Below are 24,390 nucleotides of genomic sequence, written 5' to 3' on the forward strand. Positions count from 1 at the left end.
TCAGTCCGTCGTCCACTGCGTCGTTCTCAGGCTGTCTGCAACAAAACAACAACAACCCCAATCTCTTGGTTAATTCTCATTGACAGCAGCAGCAGCCGTCTGCCTCTCTGACATTAACATCTGAATGAGAATCAGGAGAAAAAAGAAACAAGAGTGGTTCAGCTTCTATTCTGACAACACATTTATCACCTTTTTGTACATCCTGTAAGGAAATGTATATACATATTGTTTGTACATAAGGTTAAAAATCTGGTTTGTTTTTCCCCTGTCCTCCAGCTCTGAACATCTCTGTCCTTCTGTCTGTTTGTCTGCTTTCTCCCCAAATAGTTATTTTTACCTCACTCTCCTTAAATTTCCTTCCCTCCAGCTTTTTCCCTCCCTGTTTTTTTCTGTTCACTGCCCTTTCTTTGAGACACAAGAGCAATCAGTGTCCCTTTTCCATTTGGAACAAAAGCACAGAAATCAGTCTGATGGACGCCTTACAGCTCGTGACAGCTCTGATAGAGGCCTGCATGGATAAGGATGCAGACTTCAGCTCTGTTGTCTTCATACTAGTAACACTAAGTGTAAAAAATGAATTAGAAATAAAAATGAATTAGCCTGATCAATGTAGCTTTTTTCAGGAATTGCATCGTTACAATCTGTGGTTAATGTGTTTAATTGTTTACCTCTTTTTTCCCTGAAAAAATGATGAATTAAATATTACCTTTGAACTTGAATGTATTTGCTATATCTTGTTCACTTAATTAAAAAAATATTTTTTTTATGATACTTATGCAAATAAAAAGGTGTTACGGCATATCTATGTTGGTCATGTTCAACAACGATTTAATTTTATGCAGCATTATGTATTTTTATGGATTATTGAAGATGCAAAATAGCTTTTTGGGGTTTTTTTTTGTTATTATTCCAGTTATTTTATTTATTTTTCAGAGTCATTTAACTGTCTGTACAGTATAATCTGTAGGTAACAAACAAGTCTTCATTCCCCCATTTCCTACCTACACAGCTCAGATCATGACACCACATAAAGACAAACCAGAAGAAAATAAAATGAAAAATAATAAAATAATTGGGAAAAAAAATGAAAAAAAGATAAATATCTAAAAATAAATATTTTTTAAAAATATCTTTTGATAAATAAATCAAACATGTGAGTTTTATATATACGGGTTCCTTTATTTACTATACTGTGCAACATTTTTGTGCAAGTTACCTACTTGAGCAATAATATTTTTGTACTTACTGTGCAGCAATATTTATAAATTTTTATGCTTCAATGCAATGATTATCTTGCACAATCATCCAACGCGGACATGTAGTATCTGTATATATCAATATATTATTTTATTTTGTTATTCTACAATCTTATTTGTGTTTCACTTTTTCCTTTGCTTCTTAGTCTTGAACTACTGTAATAATTGAATTTTCCCACTGTGGAATAAATGAAGTCTATTTTAGCTTAGCTTATTGTACTGTAGCTGTCCTTATGTCAGTCACTTTGCCCCAAAATACCAGTAACTTAATGTCTGTATTGTATTATCCCCATTCTCTCTTCAGTTGCTACCCCGACTTCCTTTGAGGGACCCTTTGGGAAGATTATTTATCGCGTGAGGGCGGCTATCGACACACCGCGCTTCTCTAAGGACTACAAAGCCCAGAGGCCCTTCTACCTGCTCAACCTGCTCAACCTCAATGAGGTGCCTGACATTGAGGTAAGTGTCTAATCAGCTCTATGCTTATTTTTATTCCTTTGCAAACTTCACTGCTGCTGTTGTGATTCTTTTCAAAAGTTTTAGACATAATCTAGAAACAGAGAAGAGAAGAAGCAAAAAACGATGTAATGTTTCTCTTCATTTGATCAGCATCTTGTCTTGGTCGAGGCTTATTTGATTTCATGACAGAGCAGGATCTAATTCATTTTCTCCTCCACTCCTCTGCACTACTTACTTATTCACTCTCTTCCCATCATGCCTGTCAGTTTCCTGATTCTCTGGAAGTCAGCAAAAACAGATTATCAGCATCAGATTATCAGCACAGCAGCAGCTAATGAGGGTTCTTGATTACGAACAACACACAAACAAACATTTATCCTGCGCCTCCACAGCATCCGAGTTATGCTGTGACCACCAAGAAGTTCAGCTACCTCCTGGTGAAGACGGGGACGCTGATGCTGAAAGCTCGCAGCGACTTCAGGGGTTACATCCCCGGTCAGGTCATCAAGTTAGCCACTGAGATCCACAACAAGTCAGGAAAGGACACAGGATGTGTGCTGGCCAGTCTCATACAGGTAGATTAATGTTTTTTATATTTGTACATATTTTTTCCACCCCAACTTCCTCTCTCAACAGGCTAATTTCTATTTTAGGTCTGGACAAGTATAGAAAAAAGTAGACTATTGTAGACTACTGTACTGTAGACTATTGTCCTTATTCTGTTCTCTAAAATATAAAATTATGAATTTCCAAAGAATATATTAACCATACAAGTGCTTGGAGCACTGTACGTCTCAGCCTGTAAAATAGCTCGACCCCATGTTTCTTATAACTGAACTAAATCTGGACATCTGCCACCAACTTTGCCTAATTTGAATAAAAATGCTGTAATATGCCTATCTCCCAGTTTGCAGATGTATGTCTTCATAATCTTTGCTCTGTCCCAAACTCCATCACAATGAGCCCAGTCGGTGTGCACTGTCCCCGGAAATTTCCATTTTAGGGATGTATTATAAATCTCTGCTGGGACTCTGGAGCTTCAAACACATCCATTCATAGAACTAATCCCTTCATGTGGGGGCACTTAAAATCTCCCTATACCTCAAGATGACAGTAATGGAGGTTTTCTTGATGTATTTCAAAGGAACGTGTTTCTGTCGAATAAGCGAGAGGTGGGTGAACTCGATTGACGTCGCCATGACGTCTTTCTGTGTCTGTGCACAACTTTTTCACACCAGAAAGTGACCTATAAGACCAAGCGGCCTGTGTACGACCTGCGGACCATCGCTGAGGTGGAGGGAGCCGGAGTGAAAGCAGGAAAACATGCAGAGTGGAGAGAGCAGATCATCGTCCCTCCTCTTCCTCAGTCAGCACTGACCGGCTGCAGCCTCATAGACATTGACTACTTCATTCAGGTCAGTGTGTGTGTGTGTGTGTGTGTGTGTGTGTGTGTGTGTGTGTGTGTGTGTGTGTGTGTGTGTGTGTGTGTGTGTGTGTGTGTGTGTGTGTGTTTAAATGTTGGCAAAATTATTAGATACACAAGGTTCCCACAGTCATGTAATTTTTATATTTACATATTCCAGGCCTGGAATTATTATAGAATTAGCAAAAATATTGAAAGTTTTGGAAAAGTCATGGAATTATGTTCTGTGTGATGAAACTGTTACATTAATCTTTCATGGATAACCTCCCATGTAATGTAACATTACGGAAGCTAACATCTCCCCGGTTCCCTCATTAAAAAGCCTATGGGATTTTTCCATTTGATTTTAGATTATTGCATCTCATGTCCCTTTGGATTATTGCAGGAAAAAAAGTCTGCGGTTATGATACCTACACGTTTTGTTCAGCAAGATAATCTTTACAAGCAAACATCACTTTAAGGATTGTTGTCTTATTTAGCCACTTGTTAGCAAATGCTTTTTTTTAAGATACATAAAAGCTTCAGAGTTCACGAGTGGGGTATTTACTGATGTATTTTATGTTGTTGAACAAAAGCTGAAAGTCTCTTAAATTTGTGTTAACCACAGATCTCATATCAGGCTTCTAACTATAAAGCTTACTCCAAAAAAAAAAACAACAAAAAAACAGTGGCTGACTAAAGTGATGAGTTCAGAAGAGAATGGAAATATGGAGAAAGAAACCAAAAGTAAATAAAAAGATCAAACCATAAAGTAGTTAGTAGTAGTACATTTAAATTCAGATTTTCTTCATTTTTGGTCATTTATATTGTTTATCTTTTAGAATAATATTTCTTCCCCAAATAAACAATACAATTTTTTTTTTAAATATATATGTAATGAGCCTAGACTATATTGCTGTATAAATAAAAAGACTAATTTAAGCCTGTGCTCTTATAAATCCCGCTTGTGTTACAGGTGTCACTAAAATCTCCAGACGCAGTCGTCACTTTGCCTATCTATATCGGGAACATCGCTGTGAACTTGTCTCCGTCGAGGACCATGCCATCCAGTCCGGACCACTCCGCTATCGCACCCAGCGCAGCGGGCGTGACACCCAGCGCCCCACCGGTGGAGGAGGAGCCAGAGGAGGTGCTGTGTGCGGGGGGCGTGGTCAGTGAGGAGATTCCCACCAAGAGTCACTCTCAGCAGGACCCCTCAGGTCAGCCGGTCACCATGTCCCCCAGCGCCTTCAGCCACGCCCCCGGTGCTGCCCTTCCTCCCAGCCACAGACGGCCCGACGCCTCCGCTCCCCTGTTCTGCGTGTCCACCGGGGCCACCATACCTTTCTTCACCGAGGGAGACGTGACTCCTGTCCCCACTTCCTGTTCGCTCATCCTTCCTCCAGAGTACAGCAGCTGGGACTACCCGCATGGTTAGTGCTTCAAAAGTGTCACACACAGATCAGTCACGTATAGGACGGTCAGGGCGACAGAATAACAAACCAAAAAACTTACAAAACAAGAACTGCTTGGTTGCATATATATTTTTACATCTTTATAGATTATAGATTATTCCAGAGTCATCTTTTTAAGTCGTGTATAGTCTTATTTCCCCATTTTCTTCTTTCTAGTTGTCTTGCAGTCTCAGTAAGTGTGTCAACTTTTCCACTGAAAAGATTTCTTCCATGATTGTTAGTTATTGGTGCTTCATTAGTGGTGTTTCCGGACCCCTGTTCCTAGTGATAGCTTTCTTGCTTGCCACTAACAATATTTTGATCAAATATCTATCACTGGCAATAACATTTTATACAAAGGATTTACATCGATAAATTACCAAACAACTGTTAGGGACCTCATATTCTAGTATTTGCTGTAGCTCCTTACATACCAAATACCAAAATGCAATTATTTTCTGACATTTCCAAAAAAACATGAGAATGGTCTATATTAAAAGACACCATTGTGAGGTCTGAACTATTGATTAATACAAAAATGAAAAATAGAAATCACAAGAATAAACAGTAAATTTACAAATAGACATTTATTTTATGAAATATTATTGGTTTAGAAAATGCAATTTATAAGAGAGGACTGGGTGGATACTGCAAACCCTGCCGACCTTCACTACACATCACTGGAACAGATGCATGCAGGGACACACAAGGTGCCAGTATGGTACAAAAGTCAATTAAATATTCATTAATTCTGTCATCCCTATCAAAGTCCGTGCTCTAAAATATCATTTTTAGTTTTTCTGTGCAGTCAGTTGATCAAGGTTCAGTCTCTAAAACAAAGACAAAGTCTGGATGGGTACCTAAAAATCCTGCCAAATTCTTTTCTTCTTTACTGACTATTTTGTTTTGCCTTTGTGTGCTTCAGAGCCCCCACCCACTTACGAGGAAAGCTGCAGTAGTGCCAACTCCAGTTTCAACAGTAGACAATAGAGAAGAAGCAGGTGATGAAGCATCATGGCCACGCCCACCCACACCTGTCTGCATACGCCTCAAGAAAAATCAGGGCAGAGACGTGCCGGGTTAAAGAGGATGGGCGATAACTCCACCCCCAAACACCCCAAAGATTGTTTCTTTGTCCTCGAATGAGTAAAAAAGGGATCACATCTTATATGGAATATAAGTTTTAACTTCACCTCATGTCCCATCAGGTATCGCCAGACGGAACGGGTGAACATCACTGTGCCTAAAACAAGTATTTTGGATCATCGTACAGCATTTAGAGTATTCAGTGATTGGACATGCTTTTTTAACGGGGCCGAGTAAAATCTGTTGAACTTTTGCATCTGTGATGCCTCGAATATGAGTTCGGCCTACTGAGGGCTCATGTGTGACGAGATCAGACGGCCTTTTTTGTAGTCTTGTTCCAGTTGTGCACTTGTTATTGTGGTCCACCGCTGTCCATTTGTGTCTCAGTTGTCCTCATCATCAGCAAGGCAGAGCTGTCTTCATGCTGGTTACTGAGAGGAGAACTTAGGGCCAGAGGTTTCGATTTGTCCAGTTAAAACCCCTGTGTGTAGGATTTCTCTGATTAGAGCATCTTAAGGTTCATTACTGCTGCTTTTATGTGCAAAAATAGATAAAAGGTTCATTTCAAACTTTGTAACCATCACTGCCCACATAGTTCATGCATTCTTTATGTTTGCATAGATTTATCCAATACACAAGAGGGCAGAGTCAAAAGTTTCAGACAACGGCAAACACTGGGACATGTGGACAGAGAATTATTTTCACTATATTACTGATTTTTTGCGTTACGACCTTGTCCAGTGGTCGTGTCTCTTTTGACCTACATTTTATTTCAATTATTTATTAGCACCATTAAAAACAGTAACAGAAAATAGGTCAAAAAGAATACAAAAAGATAAGGTGGCAGAGAGGCTAGAAACCCAAATGGGTTTATAAAAAATACCTCACTGAAGGTAATACGATAAATTACAAGTATTACAATAGATTACAATACTTTGATGCAAGCAATATACAACAGGGTCAACAAAAAAACGACAAAAAGATAAAGACTAATTGTGTGTGTGTGTGGGTGTATGTGTGAGTGTGTATTTGAGCATGTGAGTGTGCATGTGCGCATAAAGGCTTCAAGCTTTCGGAAAACATGCATGAATTGGGATGACATGACAGCAGAGGATGGACAGAAGGCCGTGTGCTTGTCCATTAGGGTTTAGCTGAATACTCACAACTAACAAGTCTCCGTAATTTTGACGGGTATAAGTATCATCTGAGTAAATGTGTCAATATGCATACTCATGATGAAGGAAATCCTCATTTTGTTTATTTTATTACTATTGTGATCAAAAATAATCTAAAGCTCTATTCTGAGATTGTTCTGTCAATAGTTTTCTAATAAATAATAAATATAACAACACCAGTAAGGCCCAAACCCATTTACAATTTAAAGTCCATTTCCGGTTTAAACTCACTCATCTCTTGTCTACATTTATGTCTCTAACCTTAAGCATAAATGGAAATATAGGAAATATGAGACAATCCCAGTGAAAATATGTATAGCCTGTGCACTGTACAGGCATGCATGAATGTCTGCTACAGTGTCTGATTTTATTATACCACTAGAAATTGCCAGTCAGAAATTGTTAGAATCCTCCACATAGAGGCTTTAGGGACAAATAATGACTCAGCAACATCTCTCAGTTGTGCAACTTGAAATCGAAGCAGCAGTTAAAATTAAAAAGACAAATTAACGTGTTTTTAAACATTTTTTTTGAATCACCCAATTGGAAGATTTACATTTCTATATTTAAATTTGGTTTGTAGACAATGTCATTTCTGTCAAGAAAAAAATCAACACATAAAGGAGCATGTGTGTTAATTTTATTTTGGAAAAGATTAATCATCTCAGATTAAAAATATATATAATATATATGTATCAGCTTTGTAGCATCATCGTGTGTTGCCTCATATATAACTGAGAGGTTTTGCTTTGACACCAGTTTTGTATTCAGAGGACAGTTTATCTGCAGATGAAGCTCATTTCTCCTGCAGCTGAGCATGAGGTCTGCAGTGCTGGCGCAGTGTTTCTCTGCCCTCTTGTGGTCATTGCTGGTTTATTTCAACTTGTCTGGTAACTGGAGTTCAACATAATCAGCCATGAAGTACTGTGTCACTGAGCCTCTGCTTCTGTGATGCACCAGCTGAGGTCTGCCGGGTGAATGTACACAACTGTTTGTTGAGCAGGTCTGACAAATTAAGGTTTGACATATGTGTTGTTATGAGATGTGATGCAGGTGTTTAGCATCATGTTTTCAGTCTGAGATTGTATGTTGGTTTTTCTCCTGTTTGTTGCCTTAACTTTCATTTAATGTTACATTGGTGAGACGAGAGTCCCTCTGAAATTTCAGTTGATCCAGATGATGAACACACATGTGCACAACACAGCACTTTTTTTTACAGTTTGCATGGTCTTGTGAGTGCACATCTACCGTGTGTGTGTGTGTGTGTGTGTGTGTGTGTGTGTGTGTGAGAGAGAGAGAGAGAGAGAGTGTGCGTTTATATGTATGTGTGTTAGTTTTCATTTAAACTCAACCATTACAAATTGGTTCAGATTTCAGCATCTGTGTTAAATTATGTGACAATTTTCTTTGCCTGTGTACAAGGGCTGGGTGATAATTTAATACAAACTGGATTTTAACTTTCATCATAATCATATCGTGATATGATCTTATCATGCTGACATTTTTCTTGTCCAAATTAATTAATCTCTGTAATGAAAAACTGACAAAAATTAGTTACATTTTTGCACGTATGAAGAGTCTGATTTCATGGAATTCATCACAGTGGAACAAATTCACAATGACTATATCTGATTATGCGTACCTTTTATATAGAGCTGATCCAATAAATTCAATGTGTCAAAGCTTCAATCATTGCCATGGTAATCAACATCTAAATTAGTATTTGAAAACTTTTTTTTGGTTTGGTTTTGTTTTTCACCAGTACACTTGTAGAAAAGAAATTGAAAGAAGGTGGCAAGTGTCCTCAGTGCAGTCACTGACCCCAGTTTTAAGCAGCTGATTTCAGCTCAGCTCAAGTTTGTCATCAAAAAGTACAGTGTACATTCACTGCAGTGAAATGCATTATATAATTAAGTAATAAAATGATACTTAATCAAATAATAAGCAAATATTTAAATTGTCTGTCCCACAAGGAAAAGGAACAGGGGAAATGAATTGCAGATTATCTGCAGCTGGAAACTGTATTAAAGGGCTTTCTTTGTATCTAGGGATTTGACCTAAACTGGCTTTTAAGGTAGTAATAACTTACAGAAACATTGCGTGTAATAGTCCACCTTCCACCGTCTCTTCCTGCTCAATATTACTCTCTTTTATTACTAATACCACCAACCCCTGATCCCATTGTGTCTTATTGAAGCTTCAAATATTTGCAGTTGATTATCACTAAATCTTCAAAGCCTCAAAAATGGTAATCGAAACAGCCCTACATTTATAATATTGTGTGTCATGTCCTTATGACAAAAATATCCTTGTTTATATAACTACATTATTTGACCCACATCACCCAGCCCTACTATGCTGTAAAAGGATCAACAGAAATTCATTGTCACCTGTCTGTGTGGAAACTACAACTGAAAATTTTAAGCACAACTGCTGTCCTGACTATTTGTGTGATTATTTATGTTTGTCTTATTTTACCACATTTTAGTACAAAGTCATTCTGTGAATTCAGAAAAATAATCGCAGTGCTGGTTTTGGCTCCTGACTGCAAATCATGTTGCCACGTTTTCTGGAATTTTATTTTTGTGAGACTCATCAGCTTGGAAATCTCCACAGAAAAACTGCTGTTACTGTAAGACACCTGACAGCCCCCCAAACCACTCTGGCTCTACATTATTGTAAATGCATGCCTTAAACAGTCTGGACTCACACCACCTCTTACAGAAGCTTGTGATGGACTTTCTTCTTCTCCGTCAGGGAGGATGCCAGGATGTGCTCGTGCAGCTCCTCCTGTTCGTCTCCTGTGGACTGTGCTAAGTGCACTTGATGTATACAAATGTAGCTTTTAAAAACAGCAAGGACACTGAACCATAGACCTGTTGGACTTTTTTTTCTATCCTTGTTTTAGAAAAAATGTGCAATTCCTCTCATCTCCAACAACGCTGCAACAGCAACTCCCTGAAGTAATTTCACGCTGCCTTTTATTGATCCTGATTCTGTTGAACTCTTCTCTACCAAAAGGTACTATAGCTTTATGAAGCCCCTCTTGTTCTGTGTTTTTTTTCTTCATTCATCCCCCCTCACATATTGATGAGTGGTGTCTGGTTTTGTATTTTTCTACTTGTAAACTGTTTACAGGTGCAGTATGCAGATACGAGTAGTAGCACCTAAATCAGTAAATGTAATATTTCGACAAACGGTGCAGGATCAGAGTTGCACTGTACAGTATAACAATAAAATTATATGACGTGTTTTTGTTGGTTATATCGACAGAGTCAGCTTTGTGGTTTTGAAATGCTCCGAAACAAACTAACTTAACGTTTCTTTTAATAAACAGTAAACATGGTAACATCCTTAAATAACAAGGCTATTAAAGATTTATTACATAAGAGCAAACGTCTATTTGTTCAGGTGAAATAGCAAAGAGACACCACTGATTCAGGGCTAGATCTGTGTGTAAATGTGAAAAAAGTGTATACAACCACATTAATTCTGGTAATAAGTTTTCAGTTGTCCTAAAATCTGCACAAACAAAAAGGCAGCCAGTATAAACATCTGCAGTGGTGACAAAAATCAAAGGAGGCCGACATTAAGATGTTTTCTGAAGCTGAGAAAACAGGCAGCTGCAGCACATCGATTCATCCATTTTGATAGAAACTGCAGTGAGGCATTTTACATAAAAGGGAGAGACCAATTCAGTGAACATTTAAAGGAGCAGTAAATAAGATTCAGGGTAATTTAGTGGCATTTAGCAGAGTGGATCATAGATTGCAACCAGCTGAAACTTCTCCTGGTTAGAATTCCTTCAATTGTAATTGTTCAGGTTTGTTTCCAGGAGCTGAATTATGCACAGAAGTCTCTTTCTCTTTAAAACAGATGGACCTGGTGATTTAAATCAATAAAAACACTGAATAAAGCAGTTTCACACTGAAAAAATCTGTTTTCTTCCAACACTCTACGCCATTGACCTTAGAGCCAGTGTTTGGTTTGTCTGTCCAGACCTACTGTAGAAATACATACATACACTGAAGAATACATACCTACATTGTAGTCCATTTCTGCCAATATATTCCCTAAATCCTGCACACTGGACTTTGAAGAATGATTACATGTGTTTGGAGTTTAAATATGGGACATATGGGACATTTTTTTTTAAATATCAAGGCCCTCCCTGGTGTTACAAATATTTTGAGCGTCCCTGAGTGCCTGGGGGAAAAATGAATGACCATTCTTTTGCCATAAATATACGCATTTCACAGTTCCTGGCTATGATAAATGTTTGGATTTTGGAGATATTTTAAAGAAAACAAGGGTCTTTAAAAACACTTGTGGACTTTGGGGTTCTGAGGGTATTTAAACTAAATGCAAAAGTCAACCATTTAAAGTTGATTATCCCTCCCCTAAGCCAAATAAAATAAATCTCCTTCCATTAATAACAGTCCCTAAGGATTAGGATTTCACAAAGTAATTTGATGTTGTTTTTCAGGTTAACATATTTTTTTCTAATTAAGAAATTAATATTATAGCTGTAACCCTTACAATGATTTTGATGCATAATATAATTATAATGTTGCAACACAACAATTGATGTTGTATTTAGGTTAACATAAATTTCCAAACTAAGAAAATAATATTACAGTTATAACCTCACAATAATTATGTCGTGGTTGTTGACAGAATTATTTGTATACTATAATATTAAATAATCTTATTTATTTATTTATTTTATTTTTATCTCCGTATTTTTTATCTCCCCCAAATGTAAATCAGCCTTCTTTTTCGGCTTTTTTAAGTACATAAGAAAATACTAGTAGCCGAAAAAATACGAACGCCCTTCGGCTACCTCCGTCTGTCACATGATTCAAGTGTTTGTGGAGAAGGCTCGTTTGCACATGCGTATTGTGCAGACTCTGTCATCGGCTAATATTTGTTAAACATCGGTTTTAATGCAAATTATGATTTGTATCCACGTTGCTCGATAACATGTTGGTTTCCATGCGACTTTAATTAGATTTGAATCACTTTTCCGATTATTTAGTCGGACTGAGGCTTCCGTCCTAGTTTCTGTAAACTCCATTAACCGTCATGCCTCAGTTTATTGTCTGAAGTCAGGAGGTAGCCTCATTCCGCTGCACTGAGCTGAGCAGCTGTGCACAGTGGACGCTGCTGCTGCTGCTGCAGAGCTGTATTTGAGAAATCACTCCAAAGTTTGTTGTCTGGACTCGAGCAGCGACTGTAGCCCGAGCTGTGAGCCGCCTGTGATGGAGGACTGGAGTCAGTAGCCGCCGGGACTGTGGTGTGGTAGCCTCCGCAAGTTCACCATGATGTCCGTAAGTTGTGTTTCTGCAGTTTGTCGCAGTACAATATGACTTCACATGTTATTTTGCACTTAAAGTATTTCTTTACATGTTAAAAATGTGGTCACACGGTGTGTAGGAACAAATGACAGAGTTCAGGTAGCAGACCAGAATAAACCTTTAGACCGACATTTAATATGTTAACCTGTTGACCCACAAAAACAGTGGTGTGTCCAGTTTGGGGAGTGGAGACAAGTTACCTACAGCTTGAAAAACCTGTGGTACCTTCAGGCTGGTTTAAATGGGCCATATTACAAGGGATGGGCAATATGGCTGACATTACTTAACACACACGCACACACTCAAAAACCTAATTAATTTTGTTGTGTCTGACTATAGTTTGCTTTGACTCATTCGTTTGGAAACTTTTATATGATATGCTCAGTTAATCACAGTATGAGTCCACTGAAAAAGAGTATAAGATCATATCTAGTTATGGCCCAGCCCTACAATTGATTTATTTAAATCACATGTGCTTCACAGTATTGAGGAGTTGGGAGGAAACTTTGAGTATCGCGATATTTTTGCGAGTCGATATCGTATTCATAACTCGTTAAAATGCAGATCAATAATAGTATCTTTTGGTAGCCTTCTAGAAAACTAAAATCAATTGCATTTTCAGTCTGCTAGATACAATTTGCTGCACTAAAAGTGACTGAAGTGAGATGAACAAACTGAAAACTTAACCTTATTACATAAAACAGATGCTAAATTTTATTTTCCTTTAGTGACATAATTTTAATTTAATATTTCAGTCATTATTATAAAAAAAAAAACATTAATTTAATTAACAGTGTGTAAACTCAATGTTGTATTGTTGAAATGACAGCTAAATTAAAGATAAAGCCTAAACCTTAAGCAAATTTCAAGACTAGAATGACGATGGACAGCTGCAGATTGGGAGAAAAGAAATCTCAATTTTGGTATGCACTTGGAAAATGCCCTTCATTAATGTGACGTACATGTGGGCTAAAGCATGCGAAAGTACCCGCAGTCCTGGGAAAGTGTACTGTGAGAGTGTTTGCAGTCTCAACATCTCCTGCCAAACACATCTTGTTTTCTCAAGCAGTTCAAGCGATCAGCTCACAATGATCACTGTGCTCGGCCTTCAGTTACACTGTTGACTCAGGCTGTCTATATTTGGCTTAATGTGTAATGTTTTCATGCTGCCTCAAATACTTTGTATCACTATTACAATACATGTGTGCTGCGTACATGTTGCTTTGAACGTTTACACTATTTAAAGGGGCAGTTCAAAATCCAAAATCAAAGATACATGTTTCCTCAATCAACAGTCTGGATTGATAAATAGCACTACAGGTGACAGGAGACGTATGTATTTATGATTTTAAGGAGAGGTGTTGCTCGAGTTCACGGGTCTCTATGTCAGTGAGACAACTTTCTGCAAGTTTGACATAAAATTGAAAATAACAGTGTGTTAATAACTGCCGTCATTCTGCAGAACCAGTTTCTATTCCCTTCCAGCCTTCACATAAGATCCAATCAAATCTCTCCTTTTTTTGGCTGGATTTCTGTTTATAACTTTGTACTCACCAACTCAATTGCTGGGATTTGGGAACATGATGACATCACTAAAAATAAGTATGACAGGGCAAGACACCTGACACCTGAGCAGGCACACACTTTGACAGGTTTCAAACAAAACTCAATGGTAGACGCATGTTAAAAAAAAAAAAAAGTACAGTAATATCATCAGTAATTATTGTTGTAATCATCGTAAACATTGATCACAGTTTACAGATCAACGTCTTGCTGCAATGAGAGATTATTAACAAAATTATGTGCACTTAAGTTTGCTTTTACCTCCACATACATTAGATTTGTTCCGCTCATGTTTCTTGTCCAGTCAGGAGTCCAGTTAGTTTTGGTTTTATACAATGTTATCATTGTACAAACTTATCTAAAGTGTATGCTTTTTCTTTTTAAAGACAACACGTGAGTTAATATTTAACACACAGTGGCATATCATGGACGAGTGCTGACACATTTTTCATTAATATAGAAAATAGAGCTGAACTTATTAATTAATTAGCTGTCAACTTTTCAGTTAATTTCCAACTAATTTGATAATTGATGAATCAGATTTAGAGTTTTTTTGAAGAGGGAAAGTTGTACAACTAATATAAGGTAAAGGGTCCAATTATTTGCATTTTTTAAGACAATGAATGAGCTTTTATTGATCGATCGGCCATGATAAATCATTGATAAACGATTAATTGGATAAGAAAAAAAGATAAGTCAAAATTCAATATTTCTGTTTTCTTTATTCCTCCATGACAGTAAATTGAATATATTTGGGTTGTTGGCAAAACAAGACATTTAAGGATTTGGGCTTTGTGAAAAACTGATCAACATTTTTCACCACTTCCTAATAAGTTATAAACCACAGCAACTCACTCTGTCAAGAAAATAATCAACAGATTAATCAACATTAAAAATAACTGTTAGTTTCAGCCTACTTTAAATGCAGAAAGATATAGAGAAATGCCCAAAAAGACCCAAAAAGTGTAATTCCTCACATAGGTGAAGTTTGATCTAGAGAATGCTTTGTCTTATGCTTGATAAATTATTTAAATTATGAATGCATCATTGAAATAGCTGCTAAACTAATTGATTATTTGATATGGAGCATGGAGGTTGTAGGTTCTTCACCAGTGTGCAGCTGGTGAGAGGAAGTCAGGCCAGGACAGGTGGTGAATTAGCAGGGGAGAGAAAGAGGGAGGCTGGCAGGGACCGGGCAGCAGACTGAGTAACGGACACACACACAGACACACACAGACACACACACACACACACACACACACACACACACACACACACACACACACACACACACACACACACACACACACAGTACATTCCTCTGTCAGTCACTCGTCTGCAGCGGCCGGGCAGAACAGAGTGTGCTTTTGTGGGACAATACATTGTGGGAAAGACCAGCTGAATAGACATTTGTTCGAAGCAGCATAAATGAAATTTTCTCCCTTTTTTTAAATTCAAGGAATGCAAAAAGTATATGTAGAGCAGAGAAGGTTTTGAGTGTGGCAGGAAGAAATATGGAGATAATTCTGCATGCACGCAGTGAGAATTTTACTAAAAGATAACTTAAGAAATAGGAGGAGTAAAATACAGCTTGTTCACGGCTTGTTGAACTTTCTTCAGGCAGAAAAAAATCACCCTATTTCACATGCCAGAATTTAGTCAGTATATTTTTTCATGCATGTATTTTGTCACAATTTGAGAGTTTTTTTAAAATTTCCTTTCAAAAGGGAGATTAAGAGGAGATGCACCTCTGTTGTTGGGGTTAAAATAAACAATACCAATAGGGTTTGATGTTTAAATGACCTCTTTTATGTTAGAAAGGGTAGCTTAAATTGATAAGAGACAGGCATATATAAGCTTTACCTTCTGCCTGACCCTTTTCAGTCTTTACTTAATACACAGACTGTTAATTTTGTTCGTACAGTTTATATTGTTTGTATTCACTGTATTACGTGTGATGACTGAATAAAACACTGAATAAATGAATGAAAATATATTCAATATATTATACCGTTCTGTAATAATGTAATAAAATTGTTGTTTATCGTCTTCTTATATTTTATTCTGAAATCTAAATCTCTGTTATGAAAATAACATTTTGTTATTATGAGAATCTGGGGCTTTTAAGAAAAAATGAAAAAGGGAGTAAAGTTCGCTCAGATCTTAAATCAAAGAAGTCATTGTACCAGAAAATGAAAGAGGACAGATCACAGAGCAGTGTAGTAACTGACCGCGGTGGGAATAAGCTTACGGTCAGCATTGTTATATCACCTGTTTTTATTATGTTTTTTTCCCATGTTTTCAAAAATAGCTTGTGAAAGACATCTGAAAGCAGCACAAGAAAACTGATGTCAATCCAGGTTTCAACATCATCAGTTTACAGAGTTCAGCAAACATTAATACAGGTGTTTTAATTTTGTTTTTCCTTGTTTTGTTTTTTTTTCTCTTTAGATGACTTTTGGGGTGTCAACCAGCGTGACGCTGCTGTTTGACTTCTGGGATGTGCACGGTCCTGCAGGTGAGGTGCAGAGTGTCAAACAACATCCTCACGTCCAAAGGAGTCGAGACAGATCTCCTCCAGTAACTGCGACTCCTGAGAACCAGTCCATCTGGTTAAACGCACGGCAGCGTTGTGTCAACAGACGCTGTCCTTTTTGTCTCATTGCTCAGGAAAACTTTATGTAGCGGCACATCCTGAGGTGAAATAAAGTTGATAGTACTTTGCAAAACCTCATCACCTCATATTGTTCTCTGTCTGTCCCAGCTCAGGTAATAACTTGTTAATGCCTGCACAGCAGAGAAAGAAACTAGAGAAACTTGCTATAATGTGTAATAAAAAATTTATTTAAATGGTTCATGTGCCACAGAATAATTTGTAAATGTAGCAAAACTGTCAAAATCAAAGCCAATACTAATGTTCTGGGGTTTTTTAACATAAAACTTAAAAATATACACATTTTTATTTTAAATATCACTTAAAATTCTCTGCTATCCATACTTGGTTTTTTTTCTATTTTAAGTTTGCACATTTTAATGGTTAGGGTTTGTGCTACAGTGTGCCTCAGCCTCATTGAAATGAGCTACGATTAGTCAAGTTGTGATTTAGATCAGACAATACGTCATCAGAAAATAAGTAAACAAGACTTATCAAGACTTATCAAAATGCTTAAAAGTAAAAGTAACATTACAATTTCAAAGGAACAGTTTAACATTTATAATATGCTCATTTGCTTTCTCGCAGAGTTGAATGGAAAGATCAGAGTCACTGCACTCAGCCAAGAAATAGTTAACTTGGCAAGAAAGTGATTAAGCATGTTTTCCAAAATGTTGAACTATTCCTTTAAGACCTCAATTGAGGGATTTTGTGGCGTTGAGTTCAGCTCTGTGACTTAAATGTGTGTGTTTGTGTGTCCAGGGATGGTGCTGTCAGTGTTTGTGGTATTTCTGCTGACCGTCTTCTACGAGGTGCTCAAAGTGTGGAGGGTGTGGCTGGGCAGGAGCTCTAAGCTCGCCCAGTCTCAGTCTGCGTACGCCGCCCCTCCTTCCAGCCGCAGCGACAGCATCTCTGTACTGGAAAGCAGCCCCTCTGAATGCTCGCTGACCCCCACGGAGTCCCAGCCTCCGGCCTCAAACACCCGAAACAGGTCAGGGTCCCTGTGATAAACAAGGACACATCCACACTAATGCATTTTCATCGTAAAACATAAATATTGCTACGTTAACGTCTCGCATCCACACTTCTTTGGCGTTTTGGCTCCCAAAAACAGAATTTTTTTAGAATGCTGCTGACCTTGTTTTAGTTTCAAAACTCTGGGATTGTTCTTTAAACGTGTGGAAACAGAGACTTTTGAGAATGATAACGTGATTGGGTCTTATTAAGCCAAAATGTACCAGCGAGGCCCACATATCTCAAAGACACAGCCTTTCTGTTTGGGTCCTCTTATCCCATTATGGCTTCTCCCGGTGCTGATAATGCACCGCGTACTCCGAATTTGCATCAACACCAAATTTATGTTTTCTGCTGCTTTGCCAACCCTACAAATATTTGTCACTTTTAAGTAACAGTTTCAGTTTTGTTGGTCCAGGCAGAGACTCTGGTCTTACTTTTCAGCGTTGCTGTTTCTCAGCTGTATTATTTTCAGTGACGAAGCAACCAGCTGCTTTCAGTTTACGCTGGCACACACACATTATCAGAGTATGTGAATGATCATGTTATACCTGTTTTCAGGTATGTTGGTATGGACTGAGATCATTTCTTAAATGGTGCTAAAATGCTTTAATTAAAATGTGATAATTTTCTCTTTTCAAAGAGATATTACTGAGAATTGTGAATAATGGAATACAAGATAATATTTTATGAAAAATTAAACTGAATTTTTAAAAAAAACACTGTGGAAGTAGATCAAATAATAATCGATGCAATCCAAGTGGTCAGAAAATTGTTGAAGCTCATTTCTACCAATTAAAGAAAAAAAAACTTTTGTAATTCAAAATGTAAACTTTTTTATCACCTAATTTTGACTTAGTATGTCAAAATATTGACTTATGATGTGCATTTTTAAAATTCCTAGCTAACATTAAATATAGATTTTTTTTATTATTTTACTGACAGAAATTTGCTCCCAAAGAATAAACCTGGAATCCTCCCTGTACAGTAAAAGCAGTTGTGTTATAGTGTTACAGGTTTGTCATTTGGGTTAAACTGCTCATTTTCAGTCACATCTGAGCTTCATGTAATTTCACAGCTTTCTTTCTTTAGCTGTGTTTGGTTTTCTCTGTGAGTTTGTGTTTATCTGGGCATCTTCATTATTCTTAGTTCAGCATTTTTCACATGCTAGATGTTTGTGAGACTGAACATTGGCCCTCCTCTCTGTTAAGTGGTTGAACTGTCACCTATTCTGTCACAATGATTCAACCCAAAAAAAACAATATATAACCTTTACTCGCAAAATCCAGAACATTTTGTCAGTGTGAAATCATACTATTTTATTGAATTAAGTGTTTAAGATACTGATGGTGTCATATACATGTAATGGACCTGCTGTAACTCCCCTCCCTCCTCTGCAGCTGGTTGCTGCATGCTATCCAGACAGCCCTCCACATGCTGCAGGTGACTCTGGGCTACATGCTGATGCTGTGCGTCATGTCCTACAACACCTGGATCTTCCTCGGCGTCATCGTGGGCTCGGTCCTCGGATATTTCATCTCATTCCCCCTCCTGGGTCACATCTGATGGTATGGACACTACAGACAGACAGAGGACAATACTTTTTCACCCCGCGTTAAAAGCATCACATGCTCTCGATGCTGAACTGGGAACTGTTGATTGACTAATTTCGGCGCGTTGTTCCGTTGCTCCGGGTACAGATGATATTTGCGAAAACACTGAGGGCACGAGCGAAATTTCTTGTATGTTGATGCACACTACTGCTGCTCAAACTCCTCTGGATGTGGGATTTTTTTTTTTTCATGCACAAAATTATTTCTGATTGTCCAACACTAGTTTCAGTGTTCAGTCTGCGGCTTCGGAAGTCAGTTGTTCAATTGAAAACACTCAAACTGGAAATATAAAGTTATGATATTTGAGCATAGACACCAAACATATGATTTCAGTGTTGTTTAGATGGTTCATTTGCGTTAAAGGGACATAATGTTCTGTTTCTAAGGAAGTTTCTTACATTTTAATGAGCAACACAAAAGGAAAAGAGGATTGTAGTCTCAGGGGAAGGAGTGCTGCTTTGCTTAAACTCTTTTCTTTTTGTTTATTTATGCTTAAATCGTAATTGTCCTCCGCCACCAGGCAACACAACTGACAGTTGGGACGTCATGCACATAGCTTGCGGCACATTACGGTTATTTCTGTGTTTTATGGTTGAACTTGGCAGACTTTTAGCTGCTACACTGTATTTTACCAAATAATTCAAGGTGTTGTGACACTACAGATGATCAAAAAATGTATTTCTTGTCAGTTATAAAATGAGATCTCTGAATTTGTTAATAAGACACTCCTGCTACAGCTTTAAGTGCAACTCATCCTCAAAACGTTTGTGTTCTTTTTGACTGCTTAAAAAGCAACATTTTCTGAGTGGAACCAAAAACAAGGTATTCAATACCAATTTGCTATCATTTTTTAGGCGAAACCTGAAAGCAGACTCTGGGAACTGAGATTGACAGCGAGGTTTCGTAAGACAGAGCTAAGATTCAGGAACTGACTCATGTGATTGTTGCTGGTGAACTTAATGTGTCATCTTGGTTCACTAAGTGACCGAAGTCACTGTCACGCGTTTGTCAGGAGACGGTGAAATGTTGTTTTGTGGTAATCATTGACAAACGGAGAACCTACAAAGGAAAAAAACCTGCAAATGACATTTCAGATGTGTTTGCTGTTGAAATATTCTCTTTGAGCTGGAGTATTTTAATGAGTTTTACAACAGATTCTGACTATACAAACATATTCAAAGATATTTTATCATTTACTGTGGAATTTCAGTAATTTTCTGTGATAGTTTTCTGTCATGAGAACTCGATCAATAAAAATAAAGAAAAAAAGTTGGAAAAAAACTTTTATTATTTATATTTATTTGATGAAAACAAAAGCACTAAACATACAAGTTTGAGCTGCTCACAGCAAATAGACAGGCTGCGTAATAAATAAACAGGAGGAGGTGGATGTAATGGGTCCTGGGTGTGAATATAATGGCAGCAAACTCAAAATGTGCTTTGGATACAGTGGCAACGGGCGATTTCACAACAGGACACTGACTCATAAAATTAAAAGAAGCAGGAATCGCAACTCCCTTCTCAGCATGTAACAGTAGATTGTAGCTTTGGCTGTTCAATGCAGATTAAATAAAAGTGAAATTCAGTCACCCATTAGAGCGTGTGATGCTGACACTCAAAACATATACAATTTCTACAAGTTCAAATTTAACCTTAAAGGGGCAGGGACAGTTGGAGATACCAGCTGTAGCGATGTCGGCCTTCTCTCCAATATAATGGAGCTAGATGGCTCTCGGCATGTGGTGCTCAAAGCCCCAAAACACACATTTTAAAAAACTCAACAGCAAGTCTCTTTCCAGAAATCATGACCCAGTTACTTAAGATAATCCACAGACCTTGTTGTAAGCAGTTTCATGTAAGAACTTTCTACCAAAGTGCACCTGCCAACCGTATAACACTGCAGAGAAGGAAGCGTTCATCTACTCATGCACGAGAGGCGTGTTTTTCCTCCTTAGCTGAGCTGTAACGTTAGATAGCTCAGTTTTGCAAGGTGAGCGAGCAGTAGATACACACTTTTTTTCTGTGATTCGGTTGATGGGTGTAGTTCTGCAGAAAGAAAATAGTTCCTACATGGAACAGCTCACAACAAGGTCTGTGGATTATCTTGAGTAACTGGGTCATGATGAAAAGACATTTCTGTTGAGTTTTTCAAATATATTTTTTTATGTGCTTGGAGCACCAGAGAAAGCAGACAGCTGACATCTCCAACATTCGACAACTCACAATTAAACTATTTAGTTTAATAAATAGCACTACAAGTAAGTAGTTTTGATTTAAGGGTGAACTGTCCCTTACCTAACTGCCAATTCATAAGAAGGTTCACAGAAAGGGCTATATAATTTGGTATTAAATATGCTAAAAGTGAAGATGTTTAATGATATGTTTGTACTTTGATTTAACTTTCAATTATTCAAATATTTTAATTCCACTCCTGGCACCTCTGTGTTCTCTGTAAAGAACATTTTCAGAGTTTCATGCCTATTTGTCCTGAAAGAGGGTTGCCTCTTCTGTTGCTTTTACTAACGTTTCACTATATATATCCATTCTTCTGTGAGTGGGTGGCAGGTCAGCTCAAGGTGCAAAAATGTGAAGTTCATGCTGTATTAAACATTTATAAAGAATTCCAATATCTAATCTTCCTGTACTTGGTACCAAATTAAATTTATCCAGGAAACTTAGTCAAAAATTCTGCAACCTGGAAATAAAGCCCTACCAACTGAATTAGAGGAATTAAAGTCTAATATTTAAAGTTTACCAAACCTCAGAACACCTGTGTCATGGTTTACAAGTTTCCCAACAAATGTTTTCCACAAGGAGAGTATCAGTGATATAGTCTATTCTTTTTTAATTTTTTTTTTTTTTACATAGATAAGGACATAAAACTTGTAAAAGCCACAACATCCAAATGTCATAAATAAAACAGATATTTCACCCAGATTTAAATTTGGAAAATACTTTTTTTTTTAAATAGAAAATTGTCTCTGTCATGTTTGACTCAGTGTTTTACAATGAAGTTGAAAAAAAGAAAATAGCGATATTTGGAAAACATTTTCGTTTTCGTTGTCATCCCTCATCATCACGAAGAGAGCTTCCTTTGATTACAAGTTCATCAAAATCCTACAAACTAATGAGCCATTACTTACTGTATCTTGGTCATTAACACCCACAAGCAAAATGACTAGAAACAATGAATGTTGGTTGTTTTGACGTCAAAAAATGTTTAAACATTTTACATATCAAATCACAGTGGAAGTGCAAATCATTCCTGACAGTTGTCCTAAAATAACGTGTTGAAACATAAAGGCCACTTGGGAATACAGGAAAAAGCTTTCCAAGTAAACAAACTACATAAGAAAAATACATTTTACAAAAATAGATACTGGTATATCACAAAAATAGTAGTTAAAATTGAAATACAAATTCCCAAACAACATCTAAAGGATTGTATTGTAGCACCCCCTGCTGCCCAGGTACAGGCTGTGATCATACAGCAATATATAAAAAAACAAAAAAAAAGCCTTATTTCGTGCTGTGTTTACAGACATTACTGATGTAAAGAAACCTGCAATAATAACTTAGATGTAGTTGTAATTTAGAGCTCCTCATTTTATTTGTAAGTTTAAAAGAACACTTCACTCCCCAAATGATCATTTGTTTGTCATGCACCTCTTCTTGTATTTTATTGATTTTTTTGGGGGAAAAAAAGAAAATCCAAAGAAGGTGGTAATTGGTTGTTTAAGGAAAAACAACAATATCAAAATGTCTTTTTACAAAACCACACAACTGTTGCATTGTGAGCCTTTAACACCAAAATTGATATTGCTTTTTTCACTTGCATTTAAATCTATGAAACCTGACAAGAAATTTGTATCATTTGTTCCAAAAACACGGCAGAAAACAAGATGAGCAAGTTGGCAGAAATGTTTTGCAAACTGCAAAAAAAAAATCATTTATCAATTTATATCAGTTTCCTACCATGTTTTTGAAAGAATTAAGCCAAGTGAATAAAGGATATACAAGTGATCATTTAGGGGTTGAAGTATTCCTTCAAAAAATGGATTACCACTTTAAAATCCCTGATCCGTGTGATAAGCATATTAACATGGCATTAATGTATATTGAAATCAGTGTCATACACAAAATGTGGAGAAACTTTGCACTGAGATTAATTAAGCTGCATAGAAGGAACCAATCACCAAAGAGAAAAGTCGAGTGGAGGACGGGAGAGTCGGGTTTAAAGTGTGCAATATCAACAACAATACAGAAAAGCCTTGAATTAACCCTTTAAATACAGTCTGTATCCATTCTGCATTAGATGCACACTCTGCTGTTTCTTTCTCCAATTAGAGAGTTCTGTCCAGAGGATCGTCTTCCTACGCTACACTCACTTCCACCTCTACCGGGTCGATAATTTTGTCCTCTCCGTTCAGCCCGTTTGTGATTGGCTTGGGCTCACCTTCATCCAGCCCCTCATTGGTCGCTGACTGGAAGCCGCTGTCATTTTGCGAGCTGGAGTCTGTAGCAAGTAGTGGCGGTTGTGATGACTCATCTGACTCTGCCACAGAGACTTGAGCAATCCGTTCACTGTCATCTTCCTCCACCACTGTCTCTATCTCCTCGATGGCGTTCTTGATGGCCGCTTCCTCCTGATGCCCCTTATCTGCCTCCTGCTTCTTGTTTCCGACCAGCTCCTGCAGAATTGCTCTTGTAGACGTCTTGTCTCGCACAGATTTCCTGGGGATGTTGACCACCGTGCTGACATGTGTCACGTCCTCCTGCACCCCGTCCTCCATGATGATGGTGCCTTTGGTCTCCTCCGTCCTGTTGGTTTCCTCGCTCTGGCTCTCCTCTGTAACTGGAAGCTCCACCTCCAGCACTGGATTAATCAGATCTCTGATTTCATTCACGCTGTCAGGAGACTTGGGGTCTCTCGGTGGATCCACGTCCTCCTCATCCTCCCCTTGGTCCTCCTCTTTGCCTACAGACAACTCAGCATCCTCCTCAGGGATGAGCTCCACACCTGGGACCTCCAGGCAGGACTCGAAGGGCAGAGGTACCCCGTCCAGCTGGATCATGGACACCACCTGCTTGCGTCTGCTCCCGGAACCTCCTCCTTCAATTCCACGGCCGCTGAGAGAGCCCTCTGGCTCATCGCCCCCAAATTTAGCAGCCCAGTCCACCGCAGGGGTGTCTCCGAGCAGGTGCAGGTTTGGGTCGCTGTTGGTCAGAATAATGCTGTCCCTGTAGAGGTTGTGTCTCCTCTGGACAGCTGCCTCCTTCACAGCTGGACCAAGAAAGAAAAAAAAAATCAGTCACTGTGTTAACACGTAAATTTGATAATGACTATCACTATTATTG

The 24,390-nt window shown here is 37.9% G+C and overlaps 3 protein-coding genes across 4 annotated transcripts in view; 2 read left to right on the forward strand and 1 right to left on the reverse strand.

The window, feature by feature from the left end:
• arrdc1b (arrestin domain containing 1b) overlaps positions 1-10,096 on the forward strand; it is a 44,149-nt gene extending 34,053 nt beyond the window's left edge. The window contains exons 4-8 of the mRNA XM_042508700.2: positions 1,561-1,715; positions 2,108-2,290; positions 2,954-3,130; positions 4,094-4,550; positions 5,497-10,096. Of these exons, the coding sequence (XP_042364634.2) occupies positions 1,561-1,715; positions 2,108-2,290; positions 2,954-3,130; positions 4,094-4,550; positions 5,497-5,561 (1,037 nt within the window). The 3' untranslated portion in view covers positions 5,562-10,096. The remainder of the gene's footprint in view (positions 1-1,560; positions 1,716-2,107; positions 2,291-2,953; positions 3,131-4,093; positions 4,551-5,496) is intronic.
• Positions 10,097-11,747: 1,651 nt separating this feature from the next.
• On the forward strand, positions 11,748-21,676 carry slc31a2 (solute carrier family 31 member 2). The gene is made up of 4 exons (XM_042509895.2): positions 11,748-12,162; positions 16,204-16,270; positions 17,168-17,396; positions 18,820-21,676. Exons 1-4 carry the CDS (start codon positions 12,154-12,156, stop codon positions 18,983-18,985), a joined length of 471 nt encoding a protein of 156 aa, XP_042365829.1. The 5' UTR covers positions 11,748-12,153; the 3' UTR covers positions 18,986-21,676.
• niban2a (niban apoptosis regulator 2a) overlaps positions 20,303-24,390 on the reverse strand; it is a 35,318-nt gene continuing 31,230 nt past the window's right edge. For both annotated transcript variants that reach the window (XM_042509413.2, XM_088070803.1), the window contains exon 14: positions 20,303-24,316. In XM_042509413.2, coding sequence (XP_042365347.2) covers positions 23,406-24,316 — 911 coding nt within the window. In that variant the 3' untranslated portion in view covers positions 20,303-23,405. The remainder of the gene's footprint in view (positions 24,317-24,390) is intronic.

Source organism: Plectropomus leopardus, chromosome 20 (assembly GCF_026936395.1).
Source record: "Plectropomus leopardus strain MGB_pleo_1.0 chromosome 20, ASM2693639v1, whole genome shotgun sequence".
NCBI lineage: Eukaryota > Metazoa > Chordata > Actinopteri > Perciformes > Serranidae > Plectropomus > Plectropomus leopardus.